We start from the raw sequence: 13,131 nt of genomic DNA on the forward strand, positions 1-13,131 counted from the left end.
CCGTGGTGACGTGTGCTCCGACTGGTGTCCAGGGCATTCGTCTGGAAAGAGTTCTGCCAGGAGTGAGCACACTTGAAAACGTTTAACACACCTCACCTGTACCTGTTTATTCTAACACAGGGATGGCTTACAAAGAGGTATCATGGACTGGGGGACATTATCTGAACCAGAACTTCTTAAATCAACCAAAGGGTAATGCGTCTGAACAGGGGCTCAGGGATGGGCCAAAATAAGCAAGCTCAAAAGCAATGAGAATTCTTTGCCTCGTAATCTTGCAAATGTTTAACAAATGGAAAGCAATGAAATAGGAAGCAATGGCATTCTCAGTTTGTCCTGGTTTTGGTCACCGGTGTCAGACTAGCATTGGACAGTGTGATGTGGAAACGTTTTCTCTCTTCTAATGAAGAAGCCATCTCACACTGCCTCAGCAGTCAAGTACATGGGGAGATAATGTACAGGATTACACATAGCCATTGCACACCAGATAAGGGCAGCGCCTTACTTGGGCTGTTGTTTGCAACTACTTTTGCAAGCCAAAAAAAAATCCAGACATTTTGCAACTAAGTTTGTGAACTTCACCCTTTCGACACATAGCATTGAAAGAGAACAGCTTTTTTGGGAAGTGAGAAAGTTCTAGAAGCTCACCTGAAAAGGCAGGTCAGTGCTGCTATCCCCAATCTGATTGACATTGGGCAGTGACCCTCCATAGCACTGACCGCGACTCTGCCCTAGCTGCAAATACTGGGTCTTCTGCAACTGCAACTGTGCAAAGTAAAAGTGCATGAATGACTGCAAAATGCATAATGGGGGAGATCATGAATGGGCTAGAAGATGAATGAGTGTGGGGCACGAGTTCTTAAAGGATGAGTGGCAGGGTACTTTAAGAGACTGGGGGGGGGGGGGAGGGGGGGGAGAGGGGGGGGCACTCGGGGCTTCTTGCAGCAGTAGGCAAGGCAGTGAGAACAGGCTTAAGGGCTCGGCCAGTCATTTCACACACACACACACACACACACACACACACACACACACACACACACACACACACAAGGAACTTCAATGGGGCTTAAAACCAACCCCTGCATAAATGTACAACCAGACAGCCAGACAGTCCCTCATTCCTGCCACTTCGGTTTACAATAGGACTTCAGAACTGCTATGAGAACAACTCATATTGTGGTCAATGATTTAGGATGCATTTAAGCCACTCAGAGGCAATAGATCAGGTGGGAAATGTACTAATAATGAAAAGCAAATAAAAAACTAAACTTGGTAAAGAAAAGAGGGAGAGCAGTCAACAGTGCACATTTGGTCAAGGCATTCAGAGGTGATATGAAATCCACATGATGAGCTCATTCCCTGCAAATTTACTTTGACAAGCATCGCCCTATAGATCCTAGGCCTATATGTCACCTGCTTTATCATCAAGTGCAATAGCCTACCTCCCTGTTTTGAATGACAGGCTCGATAACCGTAGGATATGAAAACAGGCTACAATAAACCAGCGAAGAAAGCATTGTCAGCTACTGAGCAGGCTACAATATAATCAAGCGCCAGCCTTGAACTGCCTAACATAGGCTACCTCTGTTCACGTGTCTACGTTTATTTGCAAAACAGCATCCTGAGCGGCAGCGCATCACTCGAGGATTTGAGATTTATCTCTAACCGCTGGCCACAGCTTTTATGTTATTGCATGGGGGATAATTTCGATGCCTTCCTTATGATTGCCACTGGAAAACTAAGAAAACGCTTCCATATCACAAGTTCCTTCCCCGCCTGTCATCCATGTAAGGTTTGGATATAGGAAGCCACAGCTTTCATTAGGTAAATAACTTAAACGTCAACCAGCAATACAGCTGTTAATCTATGAAAATCCATACTCTATACTTTCTGTCAAATATTGCAAAAATAGACTGATATAATTCTGGCAAAAACAAATAGGCTACAGATATTAAGATGGGATCCTCGAGGAGAACTGACATGGGGTTGACACTGTTGAAGACAAGGTGCTGTCACTATCTCTGATTTAACGTTAGTCAACATACATATGCCGACACTAAGCTAGCTGATGATAGCAGGTGAGCTCGCTGGCAAGGATTTTTGAAGCATCGGTACACTTGTGAAAACGCATAGCATGTTTGTTCACAGTAGTCAACAACCGTGCAGTTAAAAATAATCCATGAATGGCATGACACAACTGTTTTGTTAACCTAGTTGCCCAACTAGTAATGTGTCACCGTACCACACAGTAGCCTACAGACCTGTCTAGGAAGCTACCATTGGCATACTGGCTTGGCAGCAGTAGCTGTCTCTGGTTATTTTAATGTTGCTACGTATGGTAGCACGCCTGCGACAACGTCCGTAAGTAAAGACGCATACCCGTGCAGCTCTAGTTATGTTGAGATCCTTCATGACCTCTTCAAAGGCAGCTGTCTCCTCAGCCTGTTTCTGATTGTGTAAAGCGATTTTCTCGCTAAATTTTCGCGGATTGTTTGAGGTCGCCATCTTCCGTTCTTCTCCAAAACAGAACATTGCGTAACACGTGAGCAGCAGCATTGGGCGTCGTCATGACGCGCAGAATGATGGATTTTGAAGTCCATGGACATTTTATGAATGAAGTTTACATTGTCACGAGTTTCTAAGTCTATAATGTCTAGAATAGTGATATAACACCATATGCAATATTACACTGAGCTCGTCTAATAAAGAGACATTGTAAAATACCCCCACAGGACAATATTGCAGATATTTATTAATAGTGCCATAATAGACATGGAATAGACACCCATGACTATTAACCACTGGTCAGGGGTGTAGACTAATTGTCCTTACCATAGGCTCGGCTCCTCATATGTGTAGCCTAATGGAAATGTGTATTAGCCTACCTTTTGCGAGCTGTAGATCATATTAGTTATTCCCAGATGATTGAACAAGGATGTGTGTGTCTAACTTTATCTTGTGGTTCATTCATGAAAAAGGAGCAAGTGTGTGAACATTTACAAAACTTGTCAAGTGCAACACAAAGTCCTATAGGCCAGTAAAGTCCACACACAGTTCCAAACAATACCATTTTGAAATGTTCTCTTTATATTATATTTATTTGTATGTTTCTTTGAAGTTTGGACTCATGTGTGCAGTCCCTCTTCTTGTTTTGATCCTCTCTTTCATACGTTTATTCATCATCACACTATATGCAAATACACCTTACAACATTGGTGATAATTCCAAGGACATGATTAGAAGCGGTTGTTTTTCCCTTATTTATTGGTCTTGAGTTGGGATTTTATAGAGTGGTAACTCGGTGAGGATAGCATCCATTAAGTTCAGTATGTTTCCACAAATGTTGGAAATACAGAAACTCCCAACACAGAAACCTTCGGACCAAAACACAGAGCACAGAAGGCCACAGAATCTGTTGTCAAGAGCAGACGCTGTTGTCAAGAGCAGACGCTAGCACATTTTAGTTTTCATCAAACACAAACTCAAACATGCAAATGTACAGTTGGCCAAATGGTACAGTAGCTGATGACTTTTTCCTCCTGTTTTGCTGTTTGTCTGCATACAGGATCCCGCACATGTTGCCTTCATGTCAGAGACGATGAGTAGGTAGGAAATGGACGTAATTTATGTACTGCTGTATTCTGCTTCTCACGTTAGCGTCCTATTTGCTCCATTTAGCGTACAACAATAGCACAAACCTGGCATGGGCATCAGCAGCAGTGTGGCTAGTGTCCTGCTGAAGGCCATGTGGGCGTGGGCCGGGCATTAGTGTCCTGCCATGTGGGCATGGGCCGGGCGTTAGTGTCCTGTCATGTGGGCATGGGCCGGGCGTTAGTGTCCTGCTGAAGGCCGTGTGGGCGTGGGCCGGGCGTTAGTGTCCTGCCATGCGGGCATGGGCCGGGCGTTAGTGTCCTGTCATGTGGGCGTGGGCCGGGCGTTAGTGTCCTGCTGAAGGCCGTGTGGGCATATGGGCGGGCGTTTGGGCTTAAGGGCATCTCATCTCCCTGCAGGAGCTTGCTTTAGAGATGTAATAGACGAGAGTTAACGGAGAGAGAGAGGGCGCCTCTCATTTTGTCTTTTTATATATCCTCCCCTCCTTCCTTCCTCGGCCCTCGTTCCCTCTAGATAAAGAATGATGTGGCGGCAACAATGGGATAGTCTATCCAGTGTTGGTTATAGATCAATGGGAACGAGCCTGGAGGACCGAGCATCGAGGAGAGAGGTTGAGAAGGGGCCAGAGAGATCTTATTGTGTGTTGGTGTGTGTATTACGGTAGATCAGTGGGAACGAACCTGGAGGACCGAGCGTCGAGGATTGAGGAGAGGTTGAGAAGGGGCCAGAGAGATCTTGTTGTGTGTTGTGTGTGTATTGGACAGAAGAAAATCACGGCTGTGCTGCTACAGCTATTCCTCCATGGACTACTCTGGGCTGGCCAGGAGGAGAGAGCACTGATAGCACTGCATTTCCTCGATCCTCGAGGGGCGTTCCCACTGATCTATAACTAACACTGGATAGACTATCCAATTGCCCCCCCCCCCCCCCCCCCCCATCATTCTTTATGTAGATCAGTGAGGATCGAGGCCCGAGGAGCGAGGGAGGACATATAAAAGCCCAAATGAGAGGCACCCTTGGACGGGCCTGGAGGAGAGGGCATTAGCACTGCATCTGGACTGGCCTGGAGAGAGCACTGATAGCACTGCATCTGGACTGGCCTGGAGAGAGCACTGATAGCACTGCATCTGGACTGGCCTGGAGGAGAGGGCACTGATGGCACTGCATCTGGACTGGCCTGATAGCACTGCATCTGGACTGGCATGGAAAAGAGGACACTGATAGCACTGCATGGTTTCCCATAAAGGAAACACTTCCGGACACAATGATAGTTTGTCTTGCTAGTATTATCATTAGTCAAGCTAGTGTAATATATCAAATATATGGAAAAATCAAATGTTGGAAAATGAATCTAATCACACGAATCTAATCTAAACACGAATCTGTGTGTGCTTGCTGGTCAACTACTCTACAGTGGCATGGCATTCAACAGTAGCAGAAGCCTTGTGGGCAACCTACCTGTCTGAAGTTGGGAAGAATTACATGTGTTTTCCACTTAACACATGACAGTCTGGTATTAATACTCATTTTCCTTCAGAGATAAACTCAAACATCTGATTTGAATTTAACAAAATTTTTATTTTTAACCACAAATTAAGCTTTTTTGAAACACACGATTTCATTTTAGGCAAGTGATAAAATAAACAAACAAAATAAACAAACAAACAAACAAACAAAACAAACATACATACATACAAACCGACTGGACAAAAAGACAGTAAAAGTGGCAACAAATAGAGAACATTCAGTGCCCCACAGAGTGAGCTGTTTCCACATGTTGATTAGCACGGGCAGAACATTGGGCAGAACACTGGACAGACAGATTCACAAGTGCACACACACGGAAGAGAAACGCACGGGAGTTAAGACTCTACATTCAACAGAGTAACACCACAGCACTCAAATAATGCCTATACGTTAGCGTTTAGCATACTTTCCCCTTACAGTTTCTCTCTCTCTCTCTCTCTCTCTGGGGACATCAGCACAACATAACCAACAGACATACTCTTCAGAATACAAAGTGCACATGCTAATTTATTTTCAACTAAATCGTTTCAAAGGAAGTCGTATCACACCGCGAGAATAGCTTCTAAAGCACTCCTTGGAACAAAGAATTCTGTGACAGTCATGCTGGCATACTGGCAGCAGAGCTGTCCCCAGTCAACTCAAAAGCTATGTGTGCTAAAATTAAACCTACAAAACAAATCATAGTACTTGGTGTCAGTCCCTGTGGGCTCTACTCTCTCATAGAGGACGAGACAAAAACCTTTATTTGGGGCCTCTAGCGCAGAGCTGTCTGGCACGCAGAAGAAGATAGTGATGAGCGTGGTTTAAGTGCCTCGAAGGGCTTTTATTTTATTGATCCGAGGGATTATCTTTAGATGCTGCTAAACTGGTCATGGGTTCTGCATGTGTCTTTAGCAAGCAGACACCATCACCAAGTCTGAAGCTAATTAATTTGTTCTTAGTCCAAAGTGTTTGGGGCCCTCCTTGCTAGTTCCACTACAGCCTGTTAAATTTGCGGTGACTCTAAAAGTGCAAACGAGAGAAATCGCCTTCCTTCTCCATATAATGGATGACCTGTTTAAAAATGACCTGAAACTGAGCACTCTCATCCCCCAGGAAAAGGGACGTGCTTTCTTATGGAATGTGAACAAATGCTACAGACAAAATAAGTAAACACAAAGTTTAGGTAAACAAACTATAATGGAATGACAACATCAGCATCTAACTTCTGCTTTTGGCATTTTTTTTGGGAGTTGTCAGCCAGACTTGTTAAATACATTCAAACAGAAATGAATTAGGAGAAAGGAATGCAGAATTTAAGTAATAATACAACAGATAAAATGACAAGTAAATAGCCTAAGTAAATAAGAGCTTATTCCCCCGCAACTGGACATTAAATCTTCATGATGCGCAGGCTTAGAAAATGACCATCCAGGCTTCTCCGAACACTACTTCAGCTTTAAGACATCTTCATGATCAGGTGCAAGTATGATCAACGATACATTCTCATTTCTTATAAGACTTAAAATGCATTTGGGAAATGTAATGTGCTTTCTCAATTGTCATGCAATGCAACAATAATTAATACCAGTAAGACTTAAAATACACAAACCAAGGCAACATGGTGAAATCGTCTAAATGGCTAGCCATTTAAGAGTCAAATGTTGTGCTTAAAAATAAAAAAGTGTAAATAAATATCTTCATTTCAAGTGTCACCGCTACATGAACAAACCAGGAAGATATAGAGACTTTAGTCTGTGTCCTCTTTCAGTTTCCCTTAAAGAACACGCCACTGTTTTATAAAACTGGATTATTCACCGTCTCCCCTACAGTTAGATAAGTGAGTAAAAGCATTTTTATCTGCGTGAATGCATCGTCTCAGCCTGGCAGTGCCCCCTGATAGCGTAGCCTAGCACAGTGAATGGAATCTCTCGTTGCCCAGTAACATGTCATGAGTAAAAGTGATCCACTTCTTGTGGCCTCCTCTGTATTCACAACGAATGGCAATGTGGATTAAGATGAGGTGATTTCCTAGACAGATATTGACTTGGACTACTGGGGCGAAGCACTGCTACTTTGCCCCAATATAGTCCCAAGTCAATACCTGCCTAGGGAATTGCCTCGTTTTAATCTGCATTGTCATTTGTACTCATTGTGAATACACAGGCCACAAGATGTACTTGGAGTTTATTTGCTTTTTGTTGCATCACTTTTACTCACAACATGCTATCCGGCAATAAGAGATTCCATTCACTATGCTAAGCTAATATAGCGGGGTGCTGCCGGAATATCTAACTCATCATCATATCTAACTGTAGGGGAGACAGTGAATAACCCAATTTCATAAAATGGTGGCGTGTTCCTTTTTAGTATCATAGTGCTCTGTAGCACCAGCTTTAGATTAGCAGCCGTAGTAACGGTTAGATTAACACTGCACATCTACAGTATGGTATAGATTATGACTCATTCCCCACCTCTACTCCTCAGCTGCGCTGTGACATCCTCTCATAGCCCCATGGGGTCACACGGGGTCACAGAAGACAAGACAAGACGGCTACTGTAGGTGAGTCACACACACACACACACACAATACACACACACACACACTGTGCTGAACGGAAGGAGAGTACATGAGCATTGAGGAATAGTGTGTTACAATCATATCTTCGTTTTCACCCATGATATCTCGTATTTCTACGCCAGGAGGATATGCCCCTCTCGCCCCCTGCACCTGCGGGAGCCTCACACGAGTGAAGGACTCATTTGTAAATCTTGTGTTGTTGAAGTTGTTCATGTTGGCAGGCACCTTAGCATCAAGAACAGCGGGACACAGACAGTGCCTCTTACAGTGATCTACGTACCGTGTAGTAGCACACACACAGGGACAAGACGACAAGGCAGTGTCTCCCTGATACCCACGATGCACCTGAAAACAACATTCATTCACTGGTTCGTCCCCTCACCTCGCCAGACACACGAGCTATGGAATGTCCTGAGAGTTGTCTGCACAGTTTTGGTCTAGAACAGAAGCCTGAAAGGGGGGAGGGGCAGGCGGGGGGGCGGGGGGGCGAGGGAGTCCCGGCCGTCAGCGTATGTGACCTAAACCCCCCCCCCCCCCCCCCACGTGTGGACCAGAGGAGCTCACCGCTGAGTCGTGGTCTGTGGGAGTATGATCGGCGTGCACGCGATTCCCGCAAAGGACTCTGGGAAATGCAGGTCCCTCTCCCACTCGTCCGTCTCCGTGTTGTACACCTGCACGATGCTCGTCACGTTGTTCAGGTGCCAGTTGTAGCCGCCCACGACGTAGATCTTGCCGGCCAGCAGGCAGCAGGCCGCCTCCGACTGACCCGCGCGCATGGGGCTGAGCGTGGTCCACTGGTCGCTCTCGGGGGCGTACGACTCCACGGCCAGCACGTCGAAGCAGCGGTCCACGTGGTCCATGCGGCCGCCCAGAGCGTAGACGCGGCCGCCGGCGCCGATCATGGCGTGCAGGACGCGCGGCTCGTTCATCGACGCCTTGAAGCTCCACTGGTCGGCGGCCGGGTCGTAGCAGTGCAGCGTCTTCTTGTCCTCCACGGAGACGCCGTAGCCGCCGGACACGTAGAGCTTGTCGCGGCAGGCGGTGCCGGCGTGGCCCCAGACGCGGCGCTTCAGCGGCTCCACGTACGTCCACTCGTTCTTCTTGGGGCAGTAGCACTCCACGGAGGACAGGCTGCCGGAGCGGTTGCGCCCCCCGGTGGCGTACAGCTGCCCCTGCAGCACGGTGAGCTGGAACTGGATGCGGCTCTCGTGCATGGGCTGGATGCGGAGCCACTGGCCGAGGTGCGGATCGTACCGGAAGCACACGTCCACCGCGCCCTCGCCGCTGCGGTACTGCAGGTGCTGACCGCCCACCACGTACACGAAGTTGTCCAGGACGGACACGCACGCGTGGCTGCAGCCCGTCTCCATCTCCCCGAGCTCCTTGAACTGCCGCGCGGCCGCGTCCGGCAGGAAGAAGACCTTGCTGCTGACCGTGCGGTCGTTGTCGGTGTACGGCGTCCCGCCGAAGGTGATGAGCGACACCACGTCCGAGCGGATCAGCGTGCGCGCCGACTGCATCTCGTGCTGCCGGAAGGGCAGGATCTGGTAGTTGAAGGCCTCCAGCAGGAACTGGCGGCACAGCACGTCCTCCACCATGACGTCCACCGTCTGGACGCTGTCCACCAGCTCGGACGAGCGCATGAGCGGGAAGCGCACGTGGCACAGCACCTCGTTGGCGCGCGCCCGCCGCGACTCCTCGTGCTGCAGCCAGCGCACGGCCGCCTGGAACAGCTCCACCTCCTTGCAGTTCTTCAGCTTGTTGCTCCGCAGGAAGAAGACCAGGCGCTCCATGGGGATGTGCAGGAAGTCGTCCTCCTGGGCGATCTGCAGGAAGTGGCGGAAGGTGAAGGCGTCCACCGACTCCTTGAGCGAGGCCAGGCTGAAGGTGGTGGCCATCTGGCCGATGTTCAGGCACGTCTCCACGCTCATGGCCGACTTGAGGAACTCCTCGCACAGCTCCACCACCGGCACCATCTGCAGGAACACCGCCGCCCCCAGCACGTCCTGGATGCAGTCCAGGTCAAGGGTCACCTCCGAGCTGTACGCAAAGTCAATGATGTGCTTCAGGCCGCGCGCAGACAGGCCCTTCAGCTCAATGGTGTCCTGCTTGGACTCCTTCATGCCCCCCGTGAACATCGCTCTGTGGGGGGGACCCAGGGGCACCAGACGCCAGGGAGGGAGGAGGAGAGGAGAGAAGACAAGAGGGTCAGAAAACAGGACAGGAAAAAACGCTCAAATTACACTACATTACATTAAACAGACACGTTTTGTCCAAAGTGACAAAAATATATATCAACTATATTACAAGGGATTACATTGTCGCTGGAGCAACTTGGGGTCAAGTGCCTTTCTCAAGGGCGGAATTGAACCGACAGCTTTCAAGCTACAGTACTTCAAGCTACTGCACGCTAGCCCAGCTCCTTACCCACTACACTTCCACCGCCCCTTGTGGTGCACTGACATATCATTGTGCCATTTAATGCTTTAAAAGAGTAACATGCTGACTGCAATAACAGCACATTAATCAGACAGGACTGTGCAGAGCCAATTCTACTCGTGTCTCCCTACTAACAAGACTTTCCGTTTCACCTGAAGTAGTCACTGCAGGAGGCGAGCACTGCCTTGTGGACTTGGAACCGCTCTTCGTTGATGGCCAGCACCACGTCCAGCAGTTGTCCTTGTTGACGCAGGGCCGACAGCCCCTGCAAGAGTGTGCTACTGTGTGTGGGAGCAGAAAATGTGCAACGCAGGGTGCTGTTCTTGTTGGCCATACTGCGAAGGAGAGCAACGCATTCACATGGTCAGTTAATCATGTGACTTACAGTAATTTCCAGCATATAAGCCTCATTGTGTATAAGCCGCAGGACTGTGTTTTATGCAAGTTAAAAGAAACAAAACCATATTAACACCATATTAACTGCCCCCCTGTATAAACCTCATAGCTGAAGAAAATGTGCAAAATCAACGTATAAGCCGCGGCTAATAGTCGGGAAATTACGGTGAGACATCTAGATACTAACACTTGTAAACATGGACATCTCTCTAAACTAGCCCTTCCAAACACAGACCCTAATCTATTCCGGTCTCCAGGTTCCCAGAACAGTCATCAACACTAAACTTTCAACCGCCAGTTGTCCTAAATTATTCAGTAGTCGGAAAGATATCTCCTCTGACAACACTCCAGCGCAGGCCCCTGTTTGATGGTCTACGCGCAGACAAATGTACACATCAACAACACTCAATGCACTGAAACAAAGTCCAGTCCAAATGACAAGGTCAATTATAAAATATTTAAGTTCATTTGAATTTGTGAAACCAGAGGACATATTGTGCTACCGTGAGCCACGCGTCCCTTGAAAGCAACCTAGATCCCACAGTGTGAGATTAGGAAGCCAAATGAATCATAAGGTGCAGAAATGCATTCGCTGCAAAACATAGGACGATGAGATTGGTAGCAGTCCGTGCATTATTGATGTGCAGGCTATGTTATTTGAAACCTACACGATTAGGTAAGAGAATGGAAATACACAGCAAATGGACAGTAAATCAACCTTTTCAACCAAATAAAGTACAACCGCCCACGCGTCACTAACGCCGACCGCGGAATCCCCGGCAAGTCGAGTTTAAGCGCACGCACGCATACACGCCTCGCCTTCCATTACCTTTTATGAACCCAATAGAAATCGCATTTCCGTGCAGCCTAATTACTTGTGCAAGTGTAATAACGCAACCGGTTTGTCTGAAGGTTTCACTCCTTCCATAATCATCCTCACCTGTTCTGTGAGCGATTCGAGAACTCCCCATCTAGCTCCGCCATCTTCGATTACAAAGTAAATTGCACAGGGCATCATGCGTAAATATGACTGCTTACCATGATGTTGACATTTCTCTCCAAATAGCCATTTATATAGGCAATCGGAAATCATTTAATACCACTCGTGCCCGTCACTTACAACGTAATTAATTCGTTCTGCTAGTTACATAAGCGGACCTATTGCTTCTGAGAGCAGCTCATGCCTACGAGATAGTTAAATCACACGCAAATAATTGCGCCTCGACACCGCCCATGTGGAACACTGTTCTAGCCATAAAGCCACGTTTAACAGGACAAACCGCGGATATTCACTATCAAGCAGTAAATTCTAAGGCGCTGGCTAACCATTCACTTTCTACTCCGCACGGCCAGCTGCTCCTCTTCTCCGACTGCGTAGTCTGCTGCCACCAACTGCGGCGGAGTACAGCCTACTTGAGCGCAACGGGGAGTGACAGCGTCCTATGCTTCTGGCTGTAGTCGTGATGTGCATTTAATACTCATAATGTGCCTTTTCGAATAAATCACTTTAGTTTACGCACCTTTCAAAATGTATGTTTTCATTTATTTATTTCCCCAGGTATGCTATTAAAACATATTCGTATTGAATAAAAAAGGTTCTTATGATATTTCGGAGAGAGTAGGTTAACTCATGTGTGTGTGTGTGAGTGTGAGTGTACACACACTTTAGGGTGGATTGGACCATTATTCACTCCTTTAGTGAAAGCTACCCCTACTCATGTGTCCTGAATCCTCTCGACCCAGTGGAGCCATCTTCAGTGATGTATGCATCTAATCTGGAGAGGCTAGATAAGCACGGAGTCAGAGCAGCCCTGACAAAAAATAACTCTAAAAAAAAATAACACTTCAAGTGTCAGACTGTAGTTTTCTATGACAACTACAGTTTTGGATAAATTATTTGCAGTTCATAAGATGCAAAAATGTGGACATGGACTTATGATTGTATACTGCATTGTTTTCAGAAAAACTAGTATAACTGCATTTTTTTTGTCCCATACAGCATTTTTATAATGGAATGGGGAAGCCAAATGGGAAAAGGAGAAGAAAATGATCCTCTAGCATGGCCCATAAACAGGCCCAGTGAAAACAACCCTCTGCTATGGCCAATGATGAACAGGCCCAGCCAAAACAAATATCGTAAAGAAGGGCGCACAGTCTCCTCTGTGTGGGTTGCCACGTGGGCTACAGAGAGGGAGGTTGAGCTACAGGTCAACAGGTAGTTTTGGATCACCACCACTGGAGTCTTTCCAGATTTACTCGTTCATCGCATGTTTTTGTGTATCACGCAAAGAGGAATGCTTCCAGAAATGCTTGTCAGAATCAACGACTTGCATGCACAAAGAGAGAAAAAACAGGGAATACAATGTGACAGACTCATGGTCATTATACAGTTGTCTAATCACTCGTGTTCTGAAGAAGAAGATTATGCCAGATAGGGCAATGAAGGATCTTTGATTATGCCTATTTGACATTGTATTACACGTATGTAGGCCCATATCCTGGTGCGCACTAGAGCGCTTTAGCTTCGTACTCCAGCCCAGGTGGTGGCAGTAATGCTCTGCTTTGAAGCGTGAAACTTCTCATAGCATACGACACTGAAC

General features: G+C 47.0%; 2 protein-coding genes across 7 annotated transcripts in view; both read right to left on the minus strand.

The window, feature by feature from the left end:
• The window catches only part of crtc1b (CREB regulated transcription coactivator 1b), a 17,431-nt gene extending 14,923 nt beyond the window's left edge, over window positions 1–2,508 (minus strand). For 2 of the 3 annotated variants that reach the window (XM_062555946.1, XM_062555944.1), the window contains exons 1-3: window positions 2,377–2,508; window positions 646–762; window positions 1–53 (exon numbers count right to left, since the gene is read on the minus strand). The exon at window positions 1–53 is cut by the window's left edge and continues 87 nt beyond it. In XM_062555946.1, coding sequence (XP_062411930.1) covers window positions 1–53; window positions 646–762; window positions 2,377–2,502 — 296 coding nt within the window. In that variant the 5' untranslated portion in view covers window positions 2,503–2,508. The remainder of the gene's footprint in view (window positions 54–645; window positions 763–2,376) is intronic. The other variant, XM_062555945.1, reaches the window with a different exon arrangement.
• A 2,664-nt stretch (window positions 2,509–5,172) lies between these two features.
• On the minus strand, window positions 5,173–11,925 carry klhl26 (kelch-like family member 26). 4 transcript variants are annotated; one of them, XM_062556398.1, is made up of 3 exons: window positions 11,858–11,925; window positions 10,288–10,470; window positions 5,173–9,838 (listed from the first exon to the last, which is right to left on the minus strand). In XM_062556398.1, exons 2-3 carry the CDS (start codon window positions 10,467–10,469, stop codon window positions 8,257–8,259), a joined length of 1,764 nt encoding a protein of 587 aa, XP_062412382.1. In that variant the 5' UTR covers window position 10,470; window positions 11,858–11,925; the 3' UTR covers window positions 5,173–8,256. The 4 variants fall into 4 exon arrangements, with proteins under 4 accessions (XP_062412382.1, XP_062412383.1, XP_062412381.1 ...); XM_062556399.1 differs by having other exon boundaries at window positions 10,288–10,416; window positions 11,858–11,904; XM_062556397.1 differs by lacking the exon at window positions 11,858–11,925 and adding an exon at window positions 11,570–11,824.
• Between the last annotated feature and the right edge of the window lie 1,206 nt (window positions 11,926–13,131).

The sequence above is a fragment of the Sardina pilchardus genome, chromosome 15, assembly GCF_963854185.1.
Source record: "Sardina pilchardus chromosome 15, fSarPil1.1, whole genome shotgun sequence".
Taxonomy (NCBI): Eukaryota; Metazoa; Chordata; class Actinopteri; order Clupeiformes; family Clupeidae; genus Sardina; species Sardina pilchardus.

Coding starts and splice junctions, on each gene's coding strand:
- klhl26 (XM_062556396.1), bottom strand. CDS start 11,515: ATGGCGGAGCTAGATGGGGAGTTCTCGAATCGCTCACAGAACAG. Junction 10,471..11,471: donor TCGAATCGCTCACAGAACAG/GTGAGGATGATT, acceptor TCTCCTTCGCAG/TATGGCCAACAAGAACAGCA. Junction 9,839..10,287: donor TCCTGCAGTGACTACTTCAG/GTGAAACGGAAA, acceptor TCCCCCCCACAG/AGCGATGTTCACGGGGGGCA.